Source organism: Tenebrio molitor, chromosome 9 (assembly GCF_963966145.1).
Source record: "Tenebrio molitor chromosome 9, icTenMoli1.1, whole genome shotgun sequence".
NCBI classification, from domain to species: Eukaryota; Metazoa; Arthropoda; class Insecta; order Coleoptera; family Tenebrionidae; genus Tenebrio; species Tenebrio molitor.
Window position 1 is genome coordinate 6,180,375 of NC_091054.1, and position 25,132 is coordinate 6,205,506.

The 25,132-nt window shown below is 33.8% G+C and overlaps 2 protein-coding genes across 2 annotated transcripts; both read right to left on the reverse strand.

The window, feature by feature from the left end:
• Nucleotides 1-86: 86 nt before the first annotated feature.
• On the reverse strand, nucleotides 87-4,802 carry LOC138138405 (sodium-independent sulfate anion transporter-like). The gene is made up of 8 exons (XM_069058323.1): nucleotides 4,551-4,802; nucleotides 2,366-2,496; nucleotides 1,885-2,316; nucleotides 1,612-1,832; nucleotides 1,203-1,560; nucleotides 846-1,148; nucleotides 648-793; nucleotides 87-592 (listed from the first exon to the last, which is right to left on the reverse strand). The coding sequence occupies exons 1-8, from the start codon at nucleotides 4,580-4,582 to the stop codon at nucleotides 236-238; spliced, it is 1,980 nt and encodes a 659-aa protein (XP_068914424.1). The 5' UTR covers nucleotides 4,583-4,802; the 3' UTR covers nucleotides 87-235.
• Nucleotides 4,803-16,048: 11,246 nt separating this feature from the next.
• LOC138138550 (leucine-rich repeat-containing G-protein coupled receptor 5-like) lies at nucleotides 16,049-24,728 on the reverse strand. The gene is made up of 3 exons (XM_069058535.1): nucleotides 23,840-24,728; nucleotides 16,946-17,317; nucleotides 16,049-16,092 (listed from the first exon to the last, which is right to left on the reverse strand). The coding sequence occupies exons 1-3, from the start codon at nucleotides 24,390-24,392 to the stop codon at nucleotides 16,049-16,051; spliced, it is 969 nt and encodes a 322-aa protein (XP_068914636.1). The 5' UTR covers nucleotides 24,393-24,728.
• Nucleotides 24,729-25,132: the final 404 nt, after the last annotated feature.

A 25,132-nucleotide genomic window follows, 5' to 3' on the forward strand; every position in this document is an offset into this window, starting at 1 on the left:
TATTGAAATTGAATTTTATGACCCGTCATGGCGGATTGTTTTCGTTGCCAGTTTCAGACTTTTGCTACATTAGTAAAAAAGCGAGGTTTTTTGGGTACAAAAACTTTATTATCACAGATTGTTACTTACAAATCAGTTGGCTATTTACAGAAAATACAAATAAATAACAAAGTAAGAAAAACTCTACGAAACTAAACTAACTAAAATACTGACGCGAATTTGCACTTGGTTCGGTTTATACGTTCAGGATTTGCTTCTTGATGCACGACTTGTTCCTCAAGAGCTCGTCGATGTCTTCGTGGTTATAGTAGACCACGAACTCTTTCGGGGACAACCCTTCGAAGACGGAACTGACGCTCGGTTTGAGATTATAGAAGAACAAGGGTTGATCTCGAGCGGCGAAGTCCTGCGTTAGGATCTCTATGACGGTGGCGGCGGTGTAGTCGGCTCCGTAGATGTGCGAACAGTCGATCACCACCGGAATCCCTTGTCTTATCGAGTGTTTGGTGACCAAATTTCTGACGTAGTCGACTGAAGGGAAGATCAAGCAGCGGTCAGGAGTCAGCATCAAGTACTCCACACCTTCGTGACTCTGCGGAAGGATTAAATCACAGTTCAAAGAGTCGATCGTGACGAGAGGTAGTTACCGTTAGTTTCTCCACGGAGATTTTGGGGCGTGCTGCGTGGTACAGAATAAACATCAAATTGATTCCAATGCCGATGAGGATGCCGTACTCGAGAGGCAACACCAAGCAGGCGATGAAGGTGGCCACGCCGGGAATCAAGTCGCTTTCTGTGGAAATAAATTAATGATTTGTTGTTTTCCTGCGAGGAGTTACAATTACTTTTGGTCCTCCACATCGGTTTGACCACTTTGACCTCGACCATGAAGATCACAGCTGCGATTATGATAGCCGCCAGAGTGGACTTCGGGATGTAGTAGAAGTACGGCGTGAAGAACAAGAGAGCGAGAATGACGAGGATGCCGGTGTAGAGACCTCCCAGCGGGGTCCTCACGCCGCTAGAGTTATTAACAGCGCTCCTTGACAAAGAACCTGCTCCTGGGAACCCTTGTACGAACGAGTTTGCGATGTTTGACAACCCCACTGCTATCAGTTCCTGCGTGGCGTCTACTGCTTTTCCATTGGCTGAAAGATCGGCCGGTCAGCGCACCTAGTTAGAGTTTACTTCTGACTCCTCACCAAAAGCTTTGCAAATCGCGATGTCTTCCAGAAGCCCGATCAGAGGAATCACGATGATTCCAGAGCTGAGGTCGGCCATCATGTCCAGCAAGTCTTCACTTTCGACGGTACCGTTGTTGTTGGTGGTGTGGCTGAAGGGAGGGGGTTGGACTGTGGGGAGACCGGGAGGAACGTACCCGATCACTCTGAATGGCGGCTCGCCATTCGCACAAAACGAGTAACCAATGAAACCACAAACCACCACTAGAATCGCATTTCGGGAAGTACCAATCAGCCAAAAGAATTTGTTAACCACAGTGTGGAATTTACTTGGGGGAGTGTCCGTGTCTGAAGGTCCAACTTTCACTTTTGTGATGAGCTACAAAGAGACAATTGAATTGTTGACTAGAGTCAACGGGATTGGACTCACTCTCATGATCAGCAAGACTGCTATACAGGCGACTCCGAAAACGGTGTCCCACGTGCGCGTGTTATGAATGTCCTTGAAGAGACTTCTCCAGGTGTCCACGAACGTCGCTCCTGACGCGCTAATCCCCAGCACGTCTTTTATTTGGGAAGTGATTATAATCAAAGCGACTGCAGATGTAAATCCTGACGAAACCGGCCCAGACACGAAATCGATCAAAAATCCTTTGGAAAGATACTTGTAGAACTCTTCTCGAGCGGAGATGTTTGGACTTACCCAATCCGAAGAACCCCATCAAGACTTGTAGAATTCCTGTGAGGAAACACAAGAGAATCGCGTGTGCTGGTCCTTTGCTGTTCACAGCTTGGTAGGTGAGCAAGGCCGCGATCGCCGTGGGCCCCATCGGGACATCTTTGCAGCTGCCGAAGATAATGTAGACGAAGCAGCCCAAAAACGAGCTGTACAAGCCGTATTGCGCTGGGAGTCCCGCGATGTTGGAGTACGCCAAAGCTTGAGGGATGACAGTCAACCCGACTGTTATTCCCGCCACCAAATCCCCAACAGCACAGCTGCTGTCGTATTTTGGCAGCCAGTTCAGAATCGGTACTCTCCTGTGCAGCATCTTTCTGGTGCAAGCGCTGTTAACTTTCCTCTTCGCCCAAGACTTGATGGCTTGCGTCGCCGAAGACCTGTTGTTCTCTTCGACCACTGAAACCTTGGGTGAGATAAGGAGGAAGAGGAGTTTGTCGGAACTTACGGATGAAATCGTTGCTGCCTTTGAACTGGTCGAGCCTGTCGATGTCGACGCTCGTGGTGGAGGTGCTGAGGTTTCCCAAGGTGCCTCCGCCACCCTCGCCCTGCAGGTCTCTTTCGGTCTTCATGATGTTCCTGCAACAATGCGTTGGTTTTATTCGTTTGAGCTCAGCTTCCAAAAGAGAACTTGTTTAAAGGTGATGCAGTGGTAATTACCGGCAGGGAATTTGAACCGGTCAGTTGTAAATACCCAGGAATGGGAAGAGAGAATTTAAATTTCCGCTTGTTATTGTTGTTTGAGGATATGCAGGCCAAGATCGATCGCCTTCAATGTCTTTCGCCATAAACGCCGAGGTATTTGTGATTTTGGTGTTATGATTTAATTACTGTTGTCGCCGCAATTTCGTTTCAAGGCGATCATATTGGTGGCGATTTTTCTCGAAATATTCTCATTCGTCGTTGATGATCTTAACAATCTATGATAGAATATGGATTCGACCTTCGTCGTATTTAATATTTTCCTGATACATCCTTGACCGACGATGAAGGGTAATTGTGGTGTTTTTTCTCTTCCAATTAATCTCTCCGTTGGATTTTTTTTATTATTGGGAAATTGCAAATGCACTGGGAATTTATTTATAGTTATAGCGAATACGGTTGGCGATAGTTCACGTTCACGTTTATTGTGAAATTCACTTAGACTTTTTAAATGATAACAACTGGACAATGGCAGAAATGTCGTAAATAAACATCTGTCATTATCGCGAAATTTACATTTGCTTTTTTTGTTAAAAATGGTATTTTTAAATAAAACCGTTAATGTTTTGTTCAATTGTTTATGTACGAGGTTATTGTCTAGACTGTTTGTTGTCTTTTTCGATTTCTATTTTTTTTTGTCGGATTTGGTGAAACAAGGCACATTTTAAAAATACAAAAAGTTTCAGTTACTGAAACCCTTAATAAAAAAAGTTGATTTTGATTAAGGAACAATTTTTCCTTTTATGTTTACAAAACTGTGACAGTTGACACGAATTAAAAATCCGGTATACAGGGTGTATCTAAAATGCGTGTGTTAATTTTAACACGTAACAGAGCTTGTTAAATGAAATGTTTTTTCTATTTGAATTTTTGCGAAAAAGCGTGACAAATTGATTTAAAATTTGTAATAACTTGGCCATCAAAATGTATACCCGCCTATGGGTAAGGGCGAAAATTTTCTGTTGTGATGGAAACGAGGCTAAATAATAATTAAAAGTAAAATTATCATGGTTACAAAAAAAAATTGAGACTATAACAGTTAATCACACAAAACGACTCGTTTAGTAAAAATTAGCGGGCAAAAAAAATCTTGAAAAGCTTCTGCGAATTTTGCAAAATGTTATAGAGAAAAGTTGCATAAATTGGCGAGTTCTTCCACTGGTTAAAATTAACACATGCATTTCAGATACACCCTGTATATTAAAAAAAATTGGGTATATTTTATTTAAACCTAACCCTAATTAACAAGAATTTAATATATACCTGACCATTTATTTTCTATTTTTTTTCCATTGCAAATCAATATTTATTTAGTGTTTTAATATTTTTGTTTTATTTTTAACTACTTCTTATGCAGTTATTTATTTCCGTTTCTTTAATTTAATTGGTGAAAGATTTCTTAGAAAAGATGATGTCATCTCAAAAATCGTATGATATGTGAACTAGATTTCATACCTAGAACAGATATTGCCTAAATCAAAATTTACAACCAGTTTACATATCGTAAATTATGTCATAAATCAAAATTTTCATTTAAAATATTGACAGTGCCCAATTTTGAAACTGCTCGTCAAAAATTTCAAAATTTTGAATCATGCGGTGCTGTTTTTAGTTTTATGGTGGAATATTTGCCCTCACAAGAAAATTGCAAAAATAATAAATAAAAAATCATACCTAGGTGTACAAATATTAATTTTCAAAATTTTAGTCGACATTTAAATTTCTCAACAAAACATATTTTTAATTAGATGAAAAATTAATTCCGTTCCAGTTCATTTGCCCCATTTTTTGAATTTTGAATTTTGAAAAATTCGAAACGTTCCAATTTCCTCCCACATCCGGTGCCTTTCGACACATTTTACCTTTTCCACCATCTACTCCAACCAAAAAATTTCTACCCCAAGCAGTTCCACCCCTCAACCCCTACTTACATGAATCGGTGGTTGTCGTTTTCCAGATGCATGTTCTCGATGACTTCTTTCTTGATACTGTTGTTCAAACCCGTGGTTCACTCTTTTAATCCAAGAAGTATCGCGATTGTTTCAAATTGTGAACTGGAAGTAAACTGGATCCATCAACAACAGTTCTCTGCATATGTAGTGGTGGTCACGTGCCAATTTGACGTCACCATTGGAATCCCTGTCCGGAAAACAAACTCACGTGAATTTAAGCTGAGACAATTTAGAGTCAGATTCATTCATTATTTACGACACAAAATTATACAACAAATAGTCTCCGGTGGGGCATTAAAATGTCGTTAAAGTGTACACATTCGCAAATTTGTGTGTGGTTACACAGGGTGTTGATAATGACATTATCGCTAATCTGTCGAATACACAAAGAATTGAGATTGCGTCTGTGGGGATTAAATCGTAATTACACTTTAATATAATAATAATGATCGATGCAGGATTTGACTTATCCGATTTAATCACATTACAATGAAAATTTTTTATCAGGTATTTAAATGATCGCTAGTTTACCAACTATTTGTTTTATTTACCATGTTTTGTGCAGACCTTTTAATGACATGGAATTAATTCTTTGAGTCAATCAGATAATTACAAACGAAAAAACAATTGTCCTAGGTGTTTGCATTCGATCATATCGTGCGCGTAAAGCTTGTGATTGATGAAAAGTATTCGATAATTATTGATTCTTAATACGAAAATCAGTTTATCTCTCGACTTAGTGTTGTAAATGTATTAGGTACGAGACATCTTACTAATAACAATAATTATTTTTCAATCGAGACATGTGCCGGTCTAATATTAATGTCATGGAATTGTTTCGAACTTTTTGAATAATTTATCCGTAAAAACAAATTTGCAGTTTCAATATTAGCTTATGATATACAAGAAGAACTCCCCACTTTATGGCTATCTTATTCTGAACATCTGAAATAAATCATTTTTTCACGAGAAATATTGGAAGGAGAATTTGGGGACCGTGTTTACCTCTGCCACTAAATTCGCATTAGTTGGAAAGTTAAATCAGTTTTTGATTCTTTATTGCTCTGCTGTACTTTTACGATCAAGAAAATCAGTTGGCCACGGAAAACGAAGTTTTATTCGTAGATTGATTCGTACGAGTAAAATAATTGATACAGTGTCGCGGAACTATTGTCGTCACATAAACTTAACAATCGAAGGCAAAGATGTTTTAACGTAGGTACTTTTTTGTAATTATCCAAAAGACATCGTTTTTATTAACAGATTTGATCTACTTTCAATTTGACAATTAAAGCCGTATGCATCAATCTACAAATCAGCTTTTGTTTTTCATGGCCAACTGCGGCCAATATTTTCTGAAAAAATTGTCTTCACTCTGTATTATTTGTGTTCAGATATCCCAATTTGAGTTGATTTCTCTTATGCCTTTAATTTTTTCGATTTATTTAGATGTTAATTCTATTTTGGAACTCCTAATAATTATTTCAATTCTTTTTTTTTTCCAAAAATAGTGCAATTAACCATTCTCCAAAAAGTACAATGGTACTAAGCTATGTAAGTTTCCCTAGCAATTCTTAACAAGAAATTTGTAACAACCCCAAACAGGTGTAAATAATTTTTTAAATTTTCGAAAAATTAAGAAATAAAATCCATTCACGTTGTTTATCATAATGAGAGGCCATGGAAATTTTGCACTTAATTTGGCAGTAAAGCTGTTTGTTGAATTAAATTATATTTTTCTAAGTTTGAGGTTATAAATAGCGTCAATGTCTAGTCTAGTGCATTGTTGTCAGTTTTACTAGTATGCAATAGAATACTCAGACATTGAGGGAAATTCAGCAACATGTTAAGCATCTTGATAGATTCGCATGTCAAGCACTTTATTGACGGAAATCAAACAGTGTGTCCAACGTTAAAAAAATAAACAATGGCCTCCCATTATGCCGAAAAAACATGAACGGTGTTTATGTAAGTACAGTTGGTTGCAAAAACTTGACTTGACAATACCTTTCAAATAATTTTAAAAAATGACATTGAATTTTGACCATAATTCTAACCTATCTCTCGTAAAATTTTTTCACACTATGAAAAATTGTGAAAATGTGTCAATTTTATTCTGACAGTTCTCGTTTTTTTCTGCACCTAAATTATTCCATCCTGCAAGACCAAATATTTATTTTTTTATTTTATTAGATACGTTTTGCGACTTGCACGAACATTAAAAGTCGTGGGTCGCACCTTCCTATATTGTACATTATAATTTTAAGTACTTTTAAATTGTTGATGTATTTATCCACTTACAACGATGTTATATGGATAATTCATCAAGTGAGGATTATCCTGCCAGGTCAAGATGACGTAAAAGTACACAATTTGCAACTATGATTTTTTTAATAAAAATTAAAAAATACCAAAACGCTGACGAATAGTTATCAGTAATTATGTATACAATGTCTAGTGCTCTGTTTAAAAAGCCGCGAAAAATTTAAACAATGTGTGCCACAATTATTTGTTATTCTATGCAATTCTAAGAAATTCAGAATGGGAAAATTTTCTACTACCGTAATATCAAGCAAAAGTAAAATTCTACGACAGCGGAAAATATTTTATGGCTTTGTAAGAAATGTTTTATGCAAACTAAAAATTAAAATAAAACAAACATGTAAATATAAAAGGGTCAGATTAACATTTTCACACAAAACTAAGCTGTGCCACTGACTTACTCGCTGTGTGAACAAATTATAAATTTAAAAAGCGAGTTTGGTAAACATTTTGTGGAAATAACAAAAATCTTGAAGCGTTGCCGCTAGATGTGGCCCACTCGATTTCTACAACTGTCCGAATCAAGTTGCGACTCGACTTTTATTTTCTATGGTCGACTGACATTCCATTTTTTATCACGCTCTACAGGAACAGTTTTTATGTCCATATAATACAAAACATTAAGGGACAACAAAAGTGTCTTTGTAATTCAGTGTTTGAACAAGAATTGACATCATTAGTACACTTTATAAAAATTAACTTTGATACATTAATTAATATTTAGCGGCCTTTTCTCATTTCTGAAATGAAAAAATTAACACCTCCGACTTATTGACGGAACAAATAAATTGTAAATATTTTTAAATTTTGAAAAAATGAGAGCTAACCATAAACACAATTGGGTCCGTTTTCACCATTTATTTTTAGTACTAAGATATGTACAATTTTTCTAAAAATAGGCCTGGAACAATACATAAGTAGAGTTTTATATAATGTTATTAACACTTTATGGAAAATATTTTCCTAAGATATATCACATTCAGTCAACATTAGAGCGCTAAACAATGTTTGCAAAATAGTGTTATTCTTTCCTGTTTAGTGTTTATCTTGAGTCAAAATACGTTTGAGGGGAAAAAATATATTTTTAAAAATCCACTCCCGGCGCATCCGCCAATGTCAGTAACACATCTCGGACCTGTCCCATTTCCAACAGAAAAGAATTTACTGCTCTATTTTGAATCGAGTCTAGTTTGTTTTGCAGATTATTTTCTGTTTATCAAAACACAATTTATTGGCGATAAATCAGATCTGCGTTGGGTTTTTTGTAATTTTGCTCCCATTCAACAAACATTCCAATAAATTTTCATTTCTGTTTTAACTGCAAATTTACAAAAATCCGTTACGTCAACGAACTACTTTCAGTAGTCGATCACGTCGTCACACATTTCTCATTAATTGTTCCAAATTATTCATTTACTATAGCACTAGTTCATCAGCCTAGAACCATTTTTTATGAAACGGTAAACAAAGCCTGCGCCGCAAGGTCGATATAATCGCTTCGAATTTAAATAATTCACTTGTTTTCAGAGAATGACAGCTGTCACGAATCTCAATCTAGCAATCGGTGCTGCATCCAAGATTGACCTGTCAGAAAGGTGCGTGCGGTTTTACGTGTGGAAAAGTACCGGCAAAACCCGGTTTTATGAATTAGTTGAGGGGAATTCCACGCAAAAATAAAATTTGTGCCAGCGAAGGGCACACCTGCGCTTATGCAATTGCTTTACTAAAATATGCGCGGTTGTCGATTCCTCAAAATCTCCCATCCGCAGATTGGGAAATGTTTACCGCATTGTTGAGTTTTTTGTTTTGCATTTATTATTGTGGAATTTTTTATTAAGGTCATGGGGATTCATTCATTTTAATTATTTATTAAAAAAACATTTGTTCAATTTTGATAAAAAGGAGCGTAATTTGCCAAAATCTAGGTCTTAAGGAGGCTCACCGAGACACTTTGTTTGCAGTTTAATTTGTCATTACACTAATCGTATACTTTATGTGTTTAATTAATTATTCAAACAAGAGTAGTACATCTGAGACTCTTGTTTGTCAAATATAAATAGTTAGTTGTGGATTCTGCCAGCTAACTATCAACAGAAGTGTGTATTGTTTTATTTATTTTTTTATTGCATTGAACTCGAGTGTCGGAAGTAAAATAGAAAGAAAACGTGACGATAAATTTGGTCGGAAAATTATGGAAAATTTTTCAAAATTATGAGTTTGAATAAGTGTTAATGGGTCATTGGAAAATTTGTGTGAAACAATAGCACTGACAGTACTTATTTGTTTTCGTGCGGTACAGTGTTTTATTAAAATATGTAAAAAACAGATTAAGAAGGCGATCACGTCAACGAGATTTCTCGTTCTAAGTGCGAAAAATTGTTCATACGATAAACATTTTTGAAAATGTAAATTTTCTGTTTACGTCGTGTTTTTAACCTCAAATTTGTCAACATGGTGATCTAACATGTCAACAGCAATGATATCAGATTCGAAAACTGCTGAAATGGTGACAATCGTCGAGATGGCACCAGTTCATGGAACAAGACTGCTTTTTTGCGTCAACTAATTCACACAGATTTTCAATTTGCGTAGAAATGAATCGATATGGAAATTTGAAATTTTTGGAATTGTCGATGAATATAAATTTTTCGAAATCACTCTAATTGAACACAGGAAAATGTAAACGTAAACAGGTTAAAGTGTTGGGTAAAGAGTTTTTGTTGTTAAAGAGTGCTAGAACTGATCGAAATATTTTGGTAAACAAAGTGTTAAGCAGAAGGAGACGAAGTAAAAAGAAAGGGCATAAGAATTAATTTAATCTGAAAAGTAAAGATAAAACTGAAACTGGAGAAGAAATCAAAACACAATTTCTAAAAAAGAATAAAGAATGATGTAAGCAATGGGAAAGAACGAAGGAAACAACAAATAATTTATAAAGTGAAAAGAATAATTTTTTCAAATACGGGAAAAAACAAAAATATGAGAAAAGTGAAATATCACTTTCATGGCCATAATAAAGAAAATAACGAATGATAAAATCAATAGTAAAGAACACAATAATAAGAAAAAATTAAAAACGATTTGAAGAATATAGGGAAAGAAGAAATAGTACATACAGAGTGATCACAAAAAAACGCCCCAGCTTATATCTTTCTTATTTGACATCCGATTTCAACGAGTAATACATCAAATTAAAGGGTTTAAAAAGTACTATCAACTGAATACAAAATGTTGCCCTTAGCAACCCTCCCTTGCAAGGGTCAAGGGTCAACTTTATTTTTTTTAATGGCAACATACAATTTTTTTGGTACAGTTAGATTCATTATGTTTTTCTGAGTTCAAAAATATAGCACACTCTGTATATTTAAATGTCATTCTAATTTCTAATTCTAATAGGAATAAGTAGAACTTTATTTGTAACAGGCTATGAATTACTTGTGAAGACATTTTTGTAGTCATGGAAACAATATTTATTAAGTAATACAAACAATAAAAATAACAATAATTTTTTTTCAACTGATCTGTTCAAATTGAGCACCATTTTATTCGAGACACTTCGCGTGGCATTCAGAAGGCTTTCAGGTGGCGTTTCTCTGCAAGTAGTAATTTCTATTATTTCCGAAATATGCTTGCAACATATCCACAATTTCATTGTTGTTCATTTTATTTCACAACACGAAATTGGAGAAAAAAAAATTAAACAAAAATCACGACAAATAAAGTTAATTTTCAAAATAAATGTTATTTTTTTTTTGTGTTTCCATGGCTACAAGAATATCTTAAGTAATTCATGGCCTGTTACGAATAAAGTTCTACTTATTCCTAATGATTTGTAATTGAATTTTATTTATTTCTTATGTTAAAATAACATTTAAATATACAGGTGTGCTATATTTTTTAACTCAGAAAAACATAATGAATCTAACTGTACCAAAAAAATTATATGTTGTTATTTAAAAAATTTAAGTTGATCCTTGACCCTTGTAAGATAGGGTTGCTAAGGGCAACATTTTATATCCAGTTTATAGTACCTTTTGAACCCTTTAATTTGATGTACCGCTTGTTGAAATCGGATTTCAAATAAGAAAGATATAAGCTGGGTCGTTTTTTTGTGATCACTCTGTATAATACGGATTTATAATACATAATAGCAGAGAAAAAATTCTTACGAAAACAATAAAAAGCAGGTATTTTGAAAACGAAAAAAAAAGTATAAAACTGCTTTCAAAATGATGACTAACAGGATATAGATAAAAGTAATGATCCTGAGAGGGTAATAAGGAATAATTAATCGTACAGAATGAAAATAGTAGACTGTATCGTTAAGAGTAGAAGTGAGTCTTTTTGTGCTAAGCCTATTAGAGATTGAAGACCGAGGCGGAGTCGAGGTCGGCAACTGGGCGACGCTATTTGATCTTCAAGTGGATCAAAAAAAAAATCCTGCAAGAACTCATTTATTTTCTTTTGCTGACAATTTTCAAATTTTAAGGCGTCAGTAATTCCTAGTTCAATAATATTAGTAAAGTCTACTAAAGTCTAAAATTTACTCTTTATTTAACGCTGAACGGCCGTCTTGCTATTTTTGATTTTCAAATCTGTCATCCGTACACCTGGGTGACTCGTGTTACACCACAGTAGCACCGTTTAAAAATTGGGTAATAATTTTGTTATTTCGCTTTTTTTTATATTTTAGTCATTTGATTGAGAATTTGAAACAATAGGAATCAGTTAAATTTGAGTGTTTAAGTTAATAACGCAACGTTTTGCATTTTTGGTTTCATAAACGTTGTAAAAATATGCAACATCGATAAAATATCAATTATCTTCAAACGATATTGGCTTTTTAACAACACGATAAAATATTTTTAAAACCTTCATTATTTGCATTATTATTGACATAATTGAAGGAGGAAAAAGACTAATTTAAAGGACATTTTTATCGTACAGTTAAAAATATCACCATTGTCTGCATTTGTTATTATTGATAACAAAATAAACTGTAAAGGTGCAGTAAAAAGTATTGATGAATAATGTAACCAATTCTATTATCGAGAACTATTGGAAAAATAAATAAAATTTAATGAAGTCGCAATTTTGCGCTAATCTTTAAACTGAGATCATCTCACGGTTTATTATAAAAAAAATCCTGATGCGATTAAGAATGTCAATCGTTTGGAGCAAATTAATTTCAAAAATCAATACTAATTAATCGCATTATGGTGCAATAAATCAATAAGATACGTCAGTAGCTCTAACAGCTACCTCTAATACCGTCCTTCGTCTAGCACTTATTGTAATATAACCCAGCGGCAGTTTCGTAATCTCAAAAGTGTTACGGTAAGTACAATGATTAAGTGCATAAGCATGCAGATATTTTGCATTCTCTTGAGATACAAATTCAAAAAGACATACCTACGTCACTTGTCTAGTGGAAAATAACACAATTCTTTAATCTGCAAACAAAGAAACAAATTTTTTAAGAAATGAAAAATTATGGCGCTTGTTCAAATTAACCAACTTATGTTAATAAATCAAGATAAGAAATGCAAATTGTTTTGCAAACAAATGGCATGCCCGTGCTGCGATACAAAAGATTGGTGGATGTGGAGTTCGTTTTGGAAGTTGTTTAGATTAAGTGGAGGACGCAACGAAATTTTTGGTCAATAGACAAATTAATAAAACTAGTCATTCCAGACATTTTTGAAATATGCAGTTTCGATTAAATTATTAACTCCAATGAGAAGATGACGGCATTTATTAATGCCAAATATTCCAAAGAAAGTGTCCTTTTTCATTTATAACAATTTTTATTGTTTTTTCCTTGTTGACGAGCTTCCAATATAATAGCATCGTTCCATTTCCATGTGTGGACTTCGGTCTTTGAATATGCAACAATATTAGTCACCATTACCAGTGGCACACAACAAACAACTGATCACATTGACATTTGCCCCCGTTTTAAGTAGCCACTTGTTTAAACTAGGTACCTCGTGATATTAATTATTGCTCTTTAAATAATTTTATTGCAGGCACAAATTATTTTTCCTGGCATAAATAAAATCACATGAATTGTATTTCGTTAAACAAATTAACGGACGTAATTAGGGTGCAATTATGTCAACTTATTTTCATTCAAAAGTAATCATGTGTTTACGTTTTCTACTTCTTTGTGGTACCGGAATATCGTCCTGTTTCGTCGAGAGACTCGTGGTGTTGCGTAATTTAGTTTAAATAAAAAGAAATCATTACAAAGTTTGGCTTTGGACAACTTTTCTTATCGTTAACATTTTAAGACTTGTAACTGGATTTGTAGGACGTCAAAATATTTTTTATCGTTTTCATTTTTTTGAATTCTAATTTTACAATTTTTTTGTAGGGCAATCGCTTGTTTAATGTGTTTTTAAGAACGATTAATTCCCACGTACATCAAACGTGCGTATTCAGCCAATCAGAGCGCTTGCTTTCATCCAATCAAAAATTTTTATCGCGATAAAAACGTCCTACTACTCTGTCATCTGTCAAAAGTGATTAAAATTTCATGCTACTCCTCTTAGATTCTCAAATTGCTTTTAATAATTGTGTTTTTACTAACTGTAATATAAATAAATAATTATCTAACGTTAAAGTTTGCATTTTGGAATTAATCTTGCCAAAACTAACACGACCTAATTTTTAATATCTGATAAATTTCCCAATTTTTACTTAAACATTTTTACTTTAAACAATTTAACTCATTGATATTTAGGCATTTTTATTCGAAGGTTAATCCTCGAGCTAAAGCTCTCGGGCCTAACTAAAATAAAAATACCCAAATTCAACTCGTAAAATTGTCAAAGTAAAAAGTTTCGTAAAATTGAAACATTTATCCGATAAAAAAATTAGGTCTTGTTATTTTACCTTCGATAAATATAATTTTCTTCGTTCTTATAGAATGCTTTGCAGGCTTAGAGTGGTAAAAGAGGCTCTGAAAATGGTGATAATTTTTTGATTTAGTTAGTTTTACAGTATTTTTTATAAATATGAATTATTAAACGCTGTGCCAAAATCAAAAAACCATTTGTTGCAAATAACGCACATTTTTCATGACATTTTACTTATCACAGTGACAGATGAGTCATTTGCACCACAATGGTTTTTTGAATTTGGCACAACAAATGGTAACAAAAATATTGGTTTTTACTTTAAATTATTTATTTAATTTGGATTAAAATTATAATCAAAGTGAGGTTATGTAAGAACCTACCAATTACGTCACTTTGTTTTAGCGTAATGGGAAGCCATGATTTATTTTTTTAACTTTTGGACTAACATGTTGCTGAATTTCCAACGATGTCTGAGTATTCTTCTATTGCAAACAAGTAAAGCAGACAACAATGCACTAGACATTGACGCTATTTATAACCTCAAACTTTCAACAGACAGCTTTACTATCAAATTAAATGCAAAATTTCGATATGCCAAAACAACGTGAATGCATTTTATGCAAGTCATGGCTGTGTTTGTTATACCAAATGTTTTTTTACAAAATAAGAACACAAACGAGGGAAGAAGATCACCCAAAATACACATTTTTTACTAGTCATTTAAAACAGAATCAAATTTTGGAAGGTAACACAAAATAATTGTCAAGTATGCAACCAGTAATACACGGCTGGTTCCAGTCGATTGATTTTTCTCTTTTTGTATCTAATAGTTAAAAATATGAATCACAATTATCTTAATTTGACAAAAACAACGCTTGTAACTCATGTTAACTATTCATATGTGGAAAACTTTCAAGGTAATTCCCCTCAAATTTGATTTTTTGCAACAGGGAATTACTCCGAGATAAAAGAGTTGTTATGTTGCATTTTTATTACGTGACTCAAAACACATTTTTTTGAACCAATGCGTGACCATAATCCGCGATAAAATAAGTATCTCAGGCTTTCCACCAGCACCAATTTATCAGTTATCCTGTGTTAATCTGCATCTCCCATGTCGCCATTAGTGCAGTTCTCTTTATTCCTAATTATCTCGCATCAATCTTCCTTAATTCACTCGATAAAGTACACTTTGACGAAATCGACTTCCGAAACGACTCATCACGACGAGGACGTGATCACGAGCGAAGAAAACGTCCGAAAGTTAACCGTCGAAGATGAGTTTCACATTTTCGACAAGGACTTGCTTCAGATAACCGAGAAAACCGCCATCTTCATCATGAACCGGAACTACGTTCTGCATAAAATCGAGAGTGGGGCTTTCGCCGATCAAGACATCACTGAGACAATTTTGATCAGCAACAGCAACCTGAAAGTGCTCCAGACTGGGACGTTCAAGAATTTGAAGATTTTTGAACTGATTTTGAGCGATAACGAAATCACGGATATTGAAGATGAAGCTATCGATAATTTGATTAATTTGAGGATTCTTAATTTGTCGAAAAATAGAATCGTGCAGTTTTCTGCCGAATGCATTATCGATGCTCCTGCGTCTTATTTGGACATGGCGTTCAATCATTTGCAAGAAGTTGGTGAAAACTGGTTCAGATTTATGACAGATGAAGAGCCAGCAACAGTTCTCTTGGACAACAACGAGATCGAGAGTGTTGATTCTATGGCGTTCGAGGGAGTCTTGTTGGGGACTTTGAATTTGAGAAGTAACAGAATTGGAACTCTTCCTTTTGAAATGTTTGAAGATGATACTATTTCAAGGGTTTACTTGCAGGATAATAGCTTGGAGACGTTGCCAGAGACATTTTTTGAGTTAAGTCAGTTGAGCCTTGCTAATTTGAATGGTAATCCTCTGGATTGTGATACTCAAGAAAAATTGAAAAAGAAGAAGAGCAGACAGATTCAAATTATTTATGACGAGGATTGTTGAATTTAGAGTGTTTCTTGGTTAGTTGAGGAAGAATAATTATGTTATTGATATCGAAGGTGAAAATTGTCTTTTAAAATATTGTATTAAAAGCAAAATGTTCCTGTTCAAAAATTTACTGAAAATTGTAAACCAAAAAAGAGAAATTAAAAGTTTATCGATTAAAAAAATTACGTGAGGAAATGTCCGGAACATACAATAGGGAGTATTTAGAATAGAAAACATACGACAATGTTTATAAAATCTTTGGTTGAAATAATAAAAATGTACAGAGTGATCAAAAAGAAAACAAATCAGAGCAGGCGTTGCAAATTATCGGTCATGTCGTAGCGGAATTCTATGCATGGGCGTAGACAATTTGTGGTCTCAAACGCTACTTTATAATAAATCATACTATATTATCTGCTAATGGAGACAATTTATAAAACAAAGAGGTAAACACAGAAAAAAAATCAAACATAATTCTGATAAATAATAAAATAAACAAGAGCAACATTTCACATTGGTAAGAATGGGTACTTTACCAACTTTTTTTGACAAACGCGACGCTACTGTTAAGCAGATTTTGCGGGGAACAAATTAATTTTTTTTTTCGATATATAGGCAACCAATAAAACAACTGTGTATAGCAAGTGTACATATTATGTGTACGGTCAAGCTAAGAAAGACGTTTCGATAAAACAAAAGATGAGGTAGCACTCTTGATTTGTTTTCCTGTTGACCACTCTGTATTTAATTACAATAAATTTTAATTAATTACAATAAATTTTAAACGTGACTCTAGCAACTTTCCTCTAAATCGTACATCGCAATAAATTCAAAATCAGAACCATTTAGTCTCCTTTGTGCCTCGCAACTGAGTGGATTGTCTTGTAAGAACACCCCCTTCAAGTTCTTGCAACGAAATAATGTTTCAGATAGCTTTTGCAACTGATTGTTTTCCAAATTCACAAAATCAACGGCATCTTCACTCCATAGCTCTTCAGGGACGTCTTTGAGATGATTGTGTTCGAGAGACAAATATTCCATTCGAAGGTTTCTAAAGGCAAGCGGATGAATCTCATCGATTTCATTGTGATCAAGGTGTATCGAGCTATTTCTTCTCATAAAATGAAGAGCTTTCTCATCTAATTTTTTCAAGTTGTTGAACATCGCCTGAAACAAGTCCAATTTCGGAGTATTGACAATACTGCCGGCATCAATTTGGACGATTTTGTTAAAAGACAAATCAATAGATCTTAGTTCGGGCATATCGCTAATTCCGTTTGCTTCGATCGATTCGATTTGATTGCCAAATAGAGTTAAATATTGTAGCGGCAAATTCTTGAAGGTTCCGGTGCGAATTGTAGTCAAATTGTTGTCCGCAAGAATCAATTTTTGGATATTTTGATTGTCGAAAGCACCAGGTTCAATTTCAAGCAGTCCCAGGTTTTCAAGTAGTAGAATATCGACAAGAGCAGTCATCTCTAACATACCTTTCCGAAGTGAAGGTAATTTTTGTAAGACTGTAATAAGTACACCGTCTTCATCGCTTTTCACCACTGTTTGGTTGTACTCTGCGACTCCGGAATGGTTGTTAATTCTGTAATTAATTTTTTCACTCCTAGCAAAAATGCACACTTGCACCAGAAAAAGTATGCAAAACATTTGCTTCATCTTTCTCAAGTTCTTTCAAAAGGAAGAATAAACTGATACTGCTTAGTTTAATTCCTTGCTTGTAGCACAGTTAATGTTTTAGTGCCCAACAATTTATTATCGCTCAACTGAAGCTTTTGTTGAAACTATTCTTGTCATTTTCAAAATAATGTTTAAATAATTGTTTGAATAAGAAATTAAAAATATTCTAAATAGAACTGGTGTCATGTTTCCGGTGATGATTTGAGCAAAAAAAGGCAGAATGGAAAATTAAGTGAGGAGCTAATATGAGTTATACAGGGTGATTCATATAGTTTCATAAATATTTTAACCAGTGGCAGATTCCGGTCTCAAAAGGCTCTTGATAATAAAATTCTGAGTCAAAAATCAAAAATTGGCAAAAATTACCATATCGGTTTTTTCACTATTAGTAAACGCCATTCTTCTCTAAATTATTCTATTTTACGTCCAATGTATAACAAATGTGATAATGAATGTCAAAATAGAAGCAAACAATTGTTGCTATAGAGAAAATATTGGTATTATAAAGTTCGCTTTAGTTGCATTTTGACAAAAATGCCTGACAGTTTGTTTCAACGTAAAATATTTTCATTTAAATTAAATTTTTTAAAAGGTGGTAGTACACTCTTCAACATGCGTTATCTTCAACAAGAGTGTCTAGGGGTTGGAATCTACCACCGCTTAAAGTTTGTATGATACTATATGAATCACCCTGTATAAAAAAACGAAAATTTATTTTGTAGAAATACATCTTTCAAGTTTTTACGAAGAAAAGAAAAAACAAAAGAAAGAGATTTCTACAACTGGTTGATTTGCAAATTCACACATTCAACTGCATCTTCACTCTCTTCGGGGACGTCTTTGAGACACCTCCTTTTACTCTAAAAACCCTACAGCTTTGATCACAACTTGGTAAATGTTGTCATAAGAATAGTCGACTGCCTCGTCAGGAAAATGTTGCTTAAATTTTCATAACATACAGTAAAATTAAATTTAAGAAAGCACGTCTCAACTTTAGTTCATTGTCGAGTTTGACTATTTTTTTGACCCATTCTGGAATAATTGTTAATTACAATTAGGTACAGTGAACGTCTGTAAACTTTGCCGAAATCCGAAAGTTGTTTTCTGGGTTAACAAGAGCACGTCGTTGACGTTTCTTTGACATTTCCGCGAAAAATCTGCTTAGCAGTGGCGTCGCGTTTGGCAATAAAATTGGTAAATATCCATTCTTATGAATGTAAAATCTTACTCTTGTTTATTTTATAAATGTTCTCCATTATCAGATAATAATAATAAAATGCACAATTCCAATGTCTAAAATTCATGAGGTATGATTTATTATAAAGTAGCGTTTGAAACCACAAATTGTCTACGCCCATGGAATGAACGCTTATTTGCATAGAATTCCGCTACGACATGACCGATAATTTGCAACGCCTGCTCTGATTTGTTTTCTTTTTGATCACTTTGTACAAACACTTTGTGGAATAAAAATGAATACAAAATATTTAGTAAGTTAAAGGAAAAAAAAGGTGAGAGGATGTATATAGATGACGATTTGACAAAAGAAGAAAGGGAAACACAAAAGAAGTTAAGAGAGTTGGCCAGAGAGGAGAGAGATAGAGGAAAAAGGGTGAAAATAGGATACAGGAAAATACAGATAAACGGGGACTGGTTTAGATGGGATAAGAGACAGGAGAAACTGAAGAAAATTTGCTAGAAGAAGGAGAGAATAAGAAGACGACTCGGCGAGAAAATGTACAAGGAGAAGGTGAATAAAAACGTAGAGGGACAAAGACACAGAAAAGTAAGAGAGAAGAGAGAGACTAAGAGAATCGAAGTACAATAGGGAGGGGAGAGAGTGTGTGTGAGAGAGGAAAATGATAGCGGATTGCAGAGGTGGGGACGAGGAGAGAGAGAACAGGAATGGGAAGGAAGGAGAAGAGAGAGAAGGTGCAGGAGGTGACGTGAGGACAGTGAGAAGATCGAACACATGCGGCGAAATGTGAGAGAGAAAGAGAAGGGAAGGGGGAGAAATATGGAGCGAAGACGGCAGGGAGATGGATGAAAGAGTAAGGAAGAGGAGAGAAAGAATGGAGAACGAGAGAAGTGAGGGAGAAGAATAAATTGTTATTTTTATGTATGTTTTGTAATCAGGAATCCGAAAGCCCGTAGGGCAAAATAAAGCATTTTGTTGTACAAAATATTTTTAAGTCATTTATTTATCCTAATTCCATTTTATAATGTTTGTCCATGGGTCCAGACAGGTGTCCATTAACTATAATGATTATTAACACACTTTCTCAGCATCATACCATATCAAGATCTTCGTATTTTTGACAGTTTCTTTCAGTTGTTCCAGTACTTCGCATCTCAAAGGATTGTTTAACAAATTGGCAAAACCCAACGTTGTTTGCTTAAAAAATGACTCTGGTAGCAATTCCAACTCGTTGTTTTGCAGTTCAATAGCCTCGACGTTGCTGTCGGTAAAGATTTCTTGAGGAATATGTTTGATTTTATTATTACCTAAAAGAATTGTCTCCACAGTCTTGAATTCCAAAGCTTGGAAATGTATTTCGTCAATTTCATTATCACTAACTGATAATAATCTTATCGTGTTGTTCATAAAATCGAAATTCCTTTTGGTAATTTATGTGAAATAATTCTCCCCTAGATAAATGATTGTCATTTGAGGTGTGTTAACGAAGGACTGACCACCAAGACGAGTCAGTTTATTTGACGATAAATCTATGTTGAATAAATTTGGCATATTAGTAATGGCGCCTCTTTCAATGTGTGCGATTTTATTATTCGCCAAACACACATAACCAATTTGAAGATTTCTCATTGTACCAGTCCGAAGGACAGTTAATTCGTTATTTCTAAGAGAAATAATATTGGTGATATTTTGCTCATCAAAACTTCCTGGCTCTATTTCTGTTAAATTTGCATGACTTATTTCGAGAACCCTAACCTCGTTGAATAACTGCAGCAGACCCTTCCTCAGGACTGGCAACTCGTTTACGATCTTAACAAACCAAACACTTTCTTTAGTTCTTACTACTCTCTCGGTTATCTCTGTTTCCGTAAATTTGTTGTTGTTGTTGCTCACCAGTACAGTGTATTTTACGTGTTGATTCTCTACTTCACTTTTGGTAAATTTACAGAAGAATACAAATATCAAGCTCAATTTAAGAAATTGCAAAATTTCCATGACTAAATTATTTGATTTGTAGATTATGTTCATATAACGGATACTTCACTAGTTTGGAGAAAACTAAATTTTATGGTCTACAGATTTATTTATTTATAAATTGCGGGCGAGAATTTAAACATAATATTACCAAATAATGAATGTTTTACGAGCAATTTATTATCAATTACGGTAATACACTTTTGATAAATATGTTTTCGGCTTGCCTAACAGTAAAACACACCTTTACGTTTTAATTTAAGTTTAGGTAGCTGCGATTTATCGACAAATGTTAATTTCTGGGGGAGTGCTGTAGCGCGCAACGTTAATTTATTCTTTTTATAGTTACATTAAAATTAAAGTGTTCATACGTTACTTTAATTTAGGGTAAAAAAACACATTTACATGTATTATTTTTCCGATAAATGTTTTAATTGACTAATAATAAATAATTATAATCATAATAAAGAAATTACATCCTATTGGGTTGGCAGCTCTTTATGTACGGTAGGTCTTTTATATCGCTCCAACTAATCAGGCACTCGGCTTCGCCTCATGTCTGAAACCTAGTTTTCTGTAAAATACACCTACCGTACTCACTTCAGTGCCTCTTTGCATGTAATGACTTCACTATTATATATATTTTACAGATACCTATACTTCCCAAAAAGCAGATGAAATAGAATAATTAGAACATTTAATACAACTTTTACATATCGTAAATATAATACATATAATAATTATAATTACAGATTTTGTGAATGGTTTATTTATCGCAAATTCCCTTTACAAGCTTTGTGTGCCAGTTCAATGCGGAAAAGTGAGGAAGCATCTGTTATTTGTTAACAAACTTGTCTTTCGTCATACATTATTGAGATATTTGTAATCTTCATAGTTTCATTCAGTTTTTCCAATATTTCGCATCTAAGAGGATTGTTTAATAAATTTACAAAACTTAAGGTTGTTTGTGTAAAAAAAGATTCAGGTAGCATATCCAAATCATTGTTTTGTAAATAGAGGTTTTTAACATTGCCATTAATCCAGATTTCTTCAGGAATATTTTTGATTTTATTATTTTCGAGGACGGCGATACTTACAATCTTCGATTCCAAAGCTTGGGAATGTATTTCACGAATTTTGTTATTCTTAGCTGTTATCATTTCTACAGCGTTGTTCATAAAGTCAAAATTTTGTTTGCCAATTTTTGTCAAATTATTGTCTTCTAAGTTAAGATAGTTCATTTTTGGTGTATTGACGAAGGACAGGACATCAATCCGTTTCAGTTTATTTGAAGATAAGTCTATGCCCTCTAAGTTTGGCATGTTAGTGATGGCGTTTTTTTCAATATATTCAATTTTATTATTCGTCAAAGACAAATAATTAATTTGAAGATTTCTCATTGTACCAGTCCTAACGACTGTTAATTCATTCTTTGTAAGATAAATACAATCGGTGATTTTTTGCCGATCAAAACTTCCTGGTTCTATTTCAGTTAGACTTGTGTTACTTATAGTAAGACTTTCAGTCTCATGAAATATTTGCAGCAGACCCTTCTTCAATACTGGCAACATGTTGAAAATTCTAATCCAAAGAACATTTTCTCCACTTCTTACCACACTTTCGTAAATTACAGTTTCTGTCATTGTCATGTTATCCCTCCAGTACAACTTGTATCTTACAAGCTCATTTAGTTCATCACTTTTAGTAAAATTGCACAACAGTAAGAGAATTAAGCTAGTGTTAAATAATTGAGAGATATTCATTTCTGATTTTTTGGTTTGCAGATTTATAAAATCAGACGAGTGTTTTGTAACAAAGTAGGTACCAAATAACTACTGAGATTTGAGCTCCAAAAAAACTTTTGCCAAATTTTAAAAAAGCAAGTTGATTTGCAATAAATTACTGCTACATTTCCGGGCACTTTGTTGTCAATTATCATCATTATATTTTTGATGTAATGACAGTGGTTTACGACCCACAAAAAATCATTTCATTAAAGGATGTATTGGACATAAAGTCTTCGACGAAAATAGTTGACATTTCAAAATTTCAAATATGTATCTTAACCCTGCGTGTGGTACACATAAATAAAGAGTTATTATAAATAATTATAACATCGTAGTTGGCTTGGCGGTTAATTTTAGGTGTGCCGCTTTATACAGGGTGTTACTATGTCAAAAAAAAAGACATTTATTTTTTGAGCTACAATTTTTTTTAATTGCATTTATCTTCTACGTTGTCCCACAACCTCGCAGGTAAAATTTCGGCACATTTAAAAAACACACCCTGTATATCAACAACTGTAAGAGGATTAAGCTAAAATTTAAAATTGTAAGGTGTTCATTTATGACTTTTTGGTTTGCGGATTTACACAATTAAACGAAGGTTTTACCAAAGTACAAAATAACCAACGAGATTCTAATTCTAAAAATTAAGGGCTAGTTTACAGAAGCGAAATTAAGTTAATCGTAATCAAATGGGAGATTAACTGAACACGTGATCAAAATGAACCAATCGAAATTTCGGATTCATGGGTTAATCGCGCATTAAAATTTAATTCGAATTAAATATTTAATTCTCTTTCTATAAACTGGCCCCTAGTCTTGTAAATTTTAAGCGACAGTACGTAGACTAACGATAAATGACTGGTACATTTCCGAGTACTTTGTTGTCGATTATGATAATTACATCTTTGATGTAATGAGAATGACAGTAGTTTACGATGTACAAAAAATAGTTTCATTAGACAAAATAATGGTTGTCAGGAGTATTACATAAATTTCGTTTGGTACAAAAATGTAGAAGACTAATGGAATTCGAATATATTTAATTTTTGCCGCTCTGCAGCATGTTGTGATAGAGGTATTCGATTTTCTCATGGGCTATGAGTCATGTCTGCATAAACGACGAATATCGGTCTCAAGTAGGCGCTACAAACCGACTGAAAAACATCGTCATTCGTTACGTTAGTTTCGTCTCTCTCTCGTCTATTTGATGTAAAGTAATCGACGTTTTCAGTTTTCACACAAATATTTCCAAGGTCACAGCCCATGAGAGATCCCAACCTCTCTACCAAATAGAAAAATAGAGGTTATTATTAATAAGATGAAAAATAGTTTCAGTTATTTATTTATTGCAATGTTATTTTACAAACTTTGTATGTCGTGTTGTACAATGTTGTACAATGTACAATGTTCGGTTCAATTTAGAAAAAGCACGACCAGCACCGACTAACAAACTTGCTCGGCGTCATACCATATTAAGATATTCATATTTTTCACAGTTTCATTGAGTTTTTCTACCATTTCGCATCTAAGAGGATTGTTTCGTAAATTCACATAATCCAAATCTGTGTGTCCAAAAAATGACTCTGGTAGCATTTCCAACTCATTGTCTTCCAGTTCAACGACCGTGGCCTTACTATCTATCCAAATTTCTTCAGGAACATTTTTGAGTTTATTACTATTGAAGATGATACAATTGACAGTCTTGAATTCGAAAGCTTGGGAATGAATTTCGTTGATTCTGTTATCTCTAGCTGACACCATTTCTATTGTATCGTTCATAAAATCAAAATTCCTTTCACCGATTTTTGTCAAACAATTTCTATCTAAATTGATCCATGTCATGTACGGTGTGTTGATGAAAGACTGAACATCCACCCGAACCAGTTCATTGTGAGATAAATCTACGCTGGCTAGATTTGGCATATCAGTAATAGCATTTTTTTCAATATATCCAATTTTATTATGTGACAAAGATAGACTACGAATTGGAAGATTTCTCATTGTGCCGGTTCGAATCTTAGTTAATTTGTTATCGGCAAGAGAAATACGATCGGTGATATTTTGCTCATCAAAACTTCCTGGTTCTATTTCAGTCAGATTATTTCCAGTTATAAGAACACATCTAGTCTCTGTAGATATTTGTAGTTGACCAATTTCGAGTACTCGTAGTTCGTTGAGAACTTTTATTACACAAGCATTTTCAACACTCTTTATTACCGTGTCAGTAATCTCCTTTATTTCCCAGTCACCTGAACTGGATACGCTTATCTTGTATTCTATCGGGTGATCCACTTTTTCACTTTTGGTGACACTGCACAAGAGCAGAAGAATCGAATATGTAAAATATTGCGAAATCATCTCAATGATTTAACGATTCGGAAGGAATCAAAATGATAGTAAACTGTAACACATCAAGTCCACAGTATATTTATGAGGACTGATTTGAGCATCATTACAATACATTTTTTTTTTCTGAATAATAGACGTGAGTTGAGATAATTGTAAATTAAAATGCAATTAACCAAAATCGTTTACGATGCGCTGAATACTGAATAACAATAATTTCATTCATAATATGACAAATTATGTTTTTATATTCTAGTCAAAATGTACTTAACAAAAAAAAAAAACATTTTTCTATTTTGGGTTTATAACAAAGTCATTACAGCACTCAAAAGAGTGCATTCATAGCTGATTTGTAATAGACTAATATTAATACAATTTACATTTTGAAGGTTGGT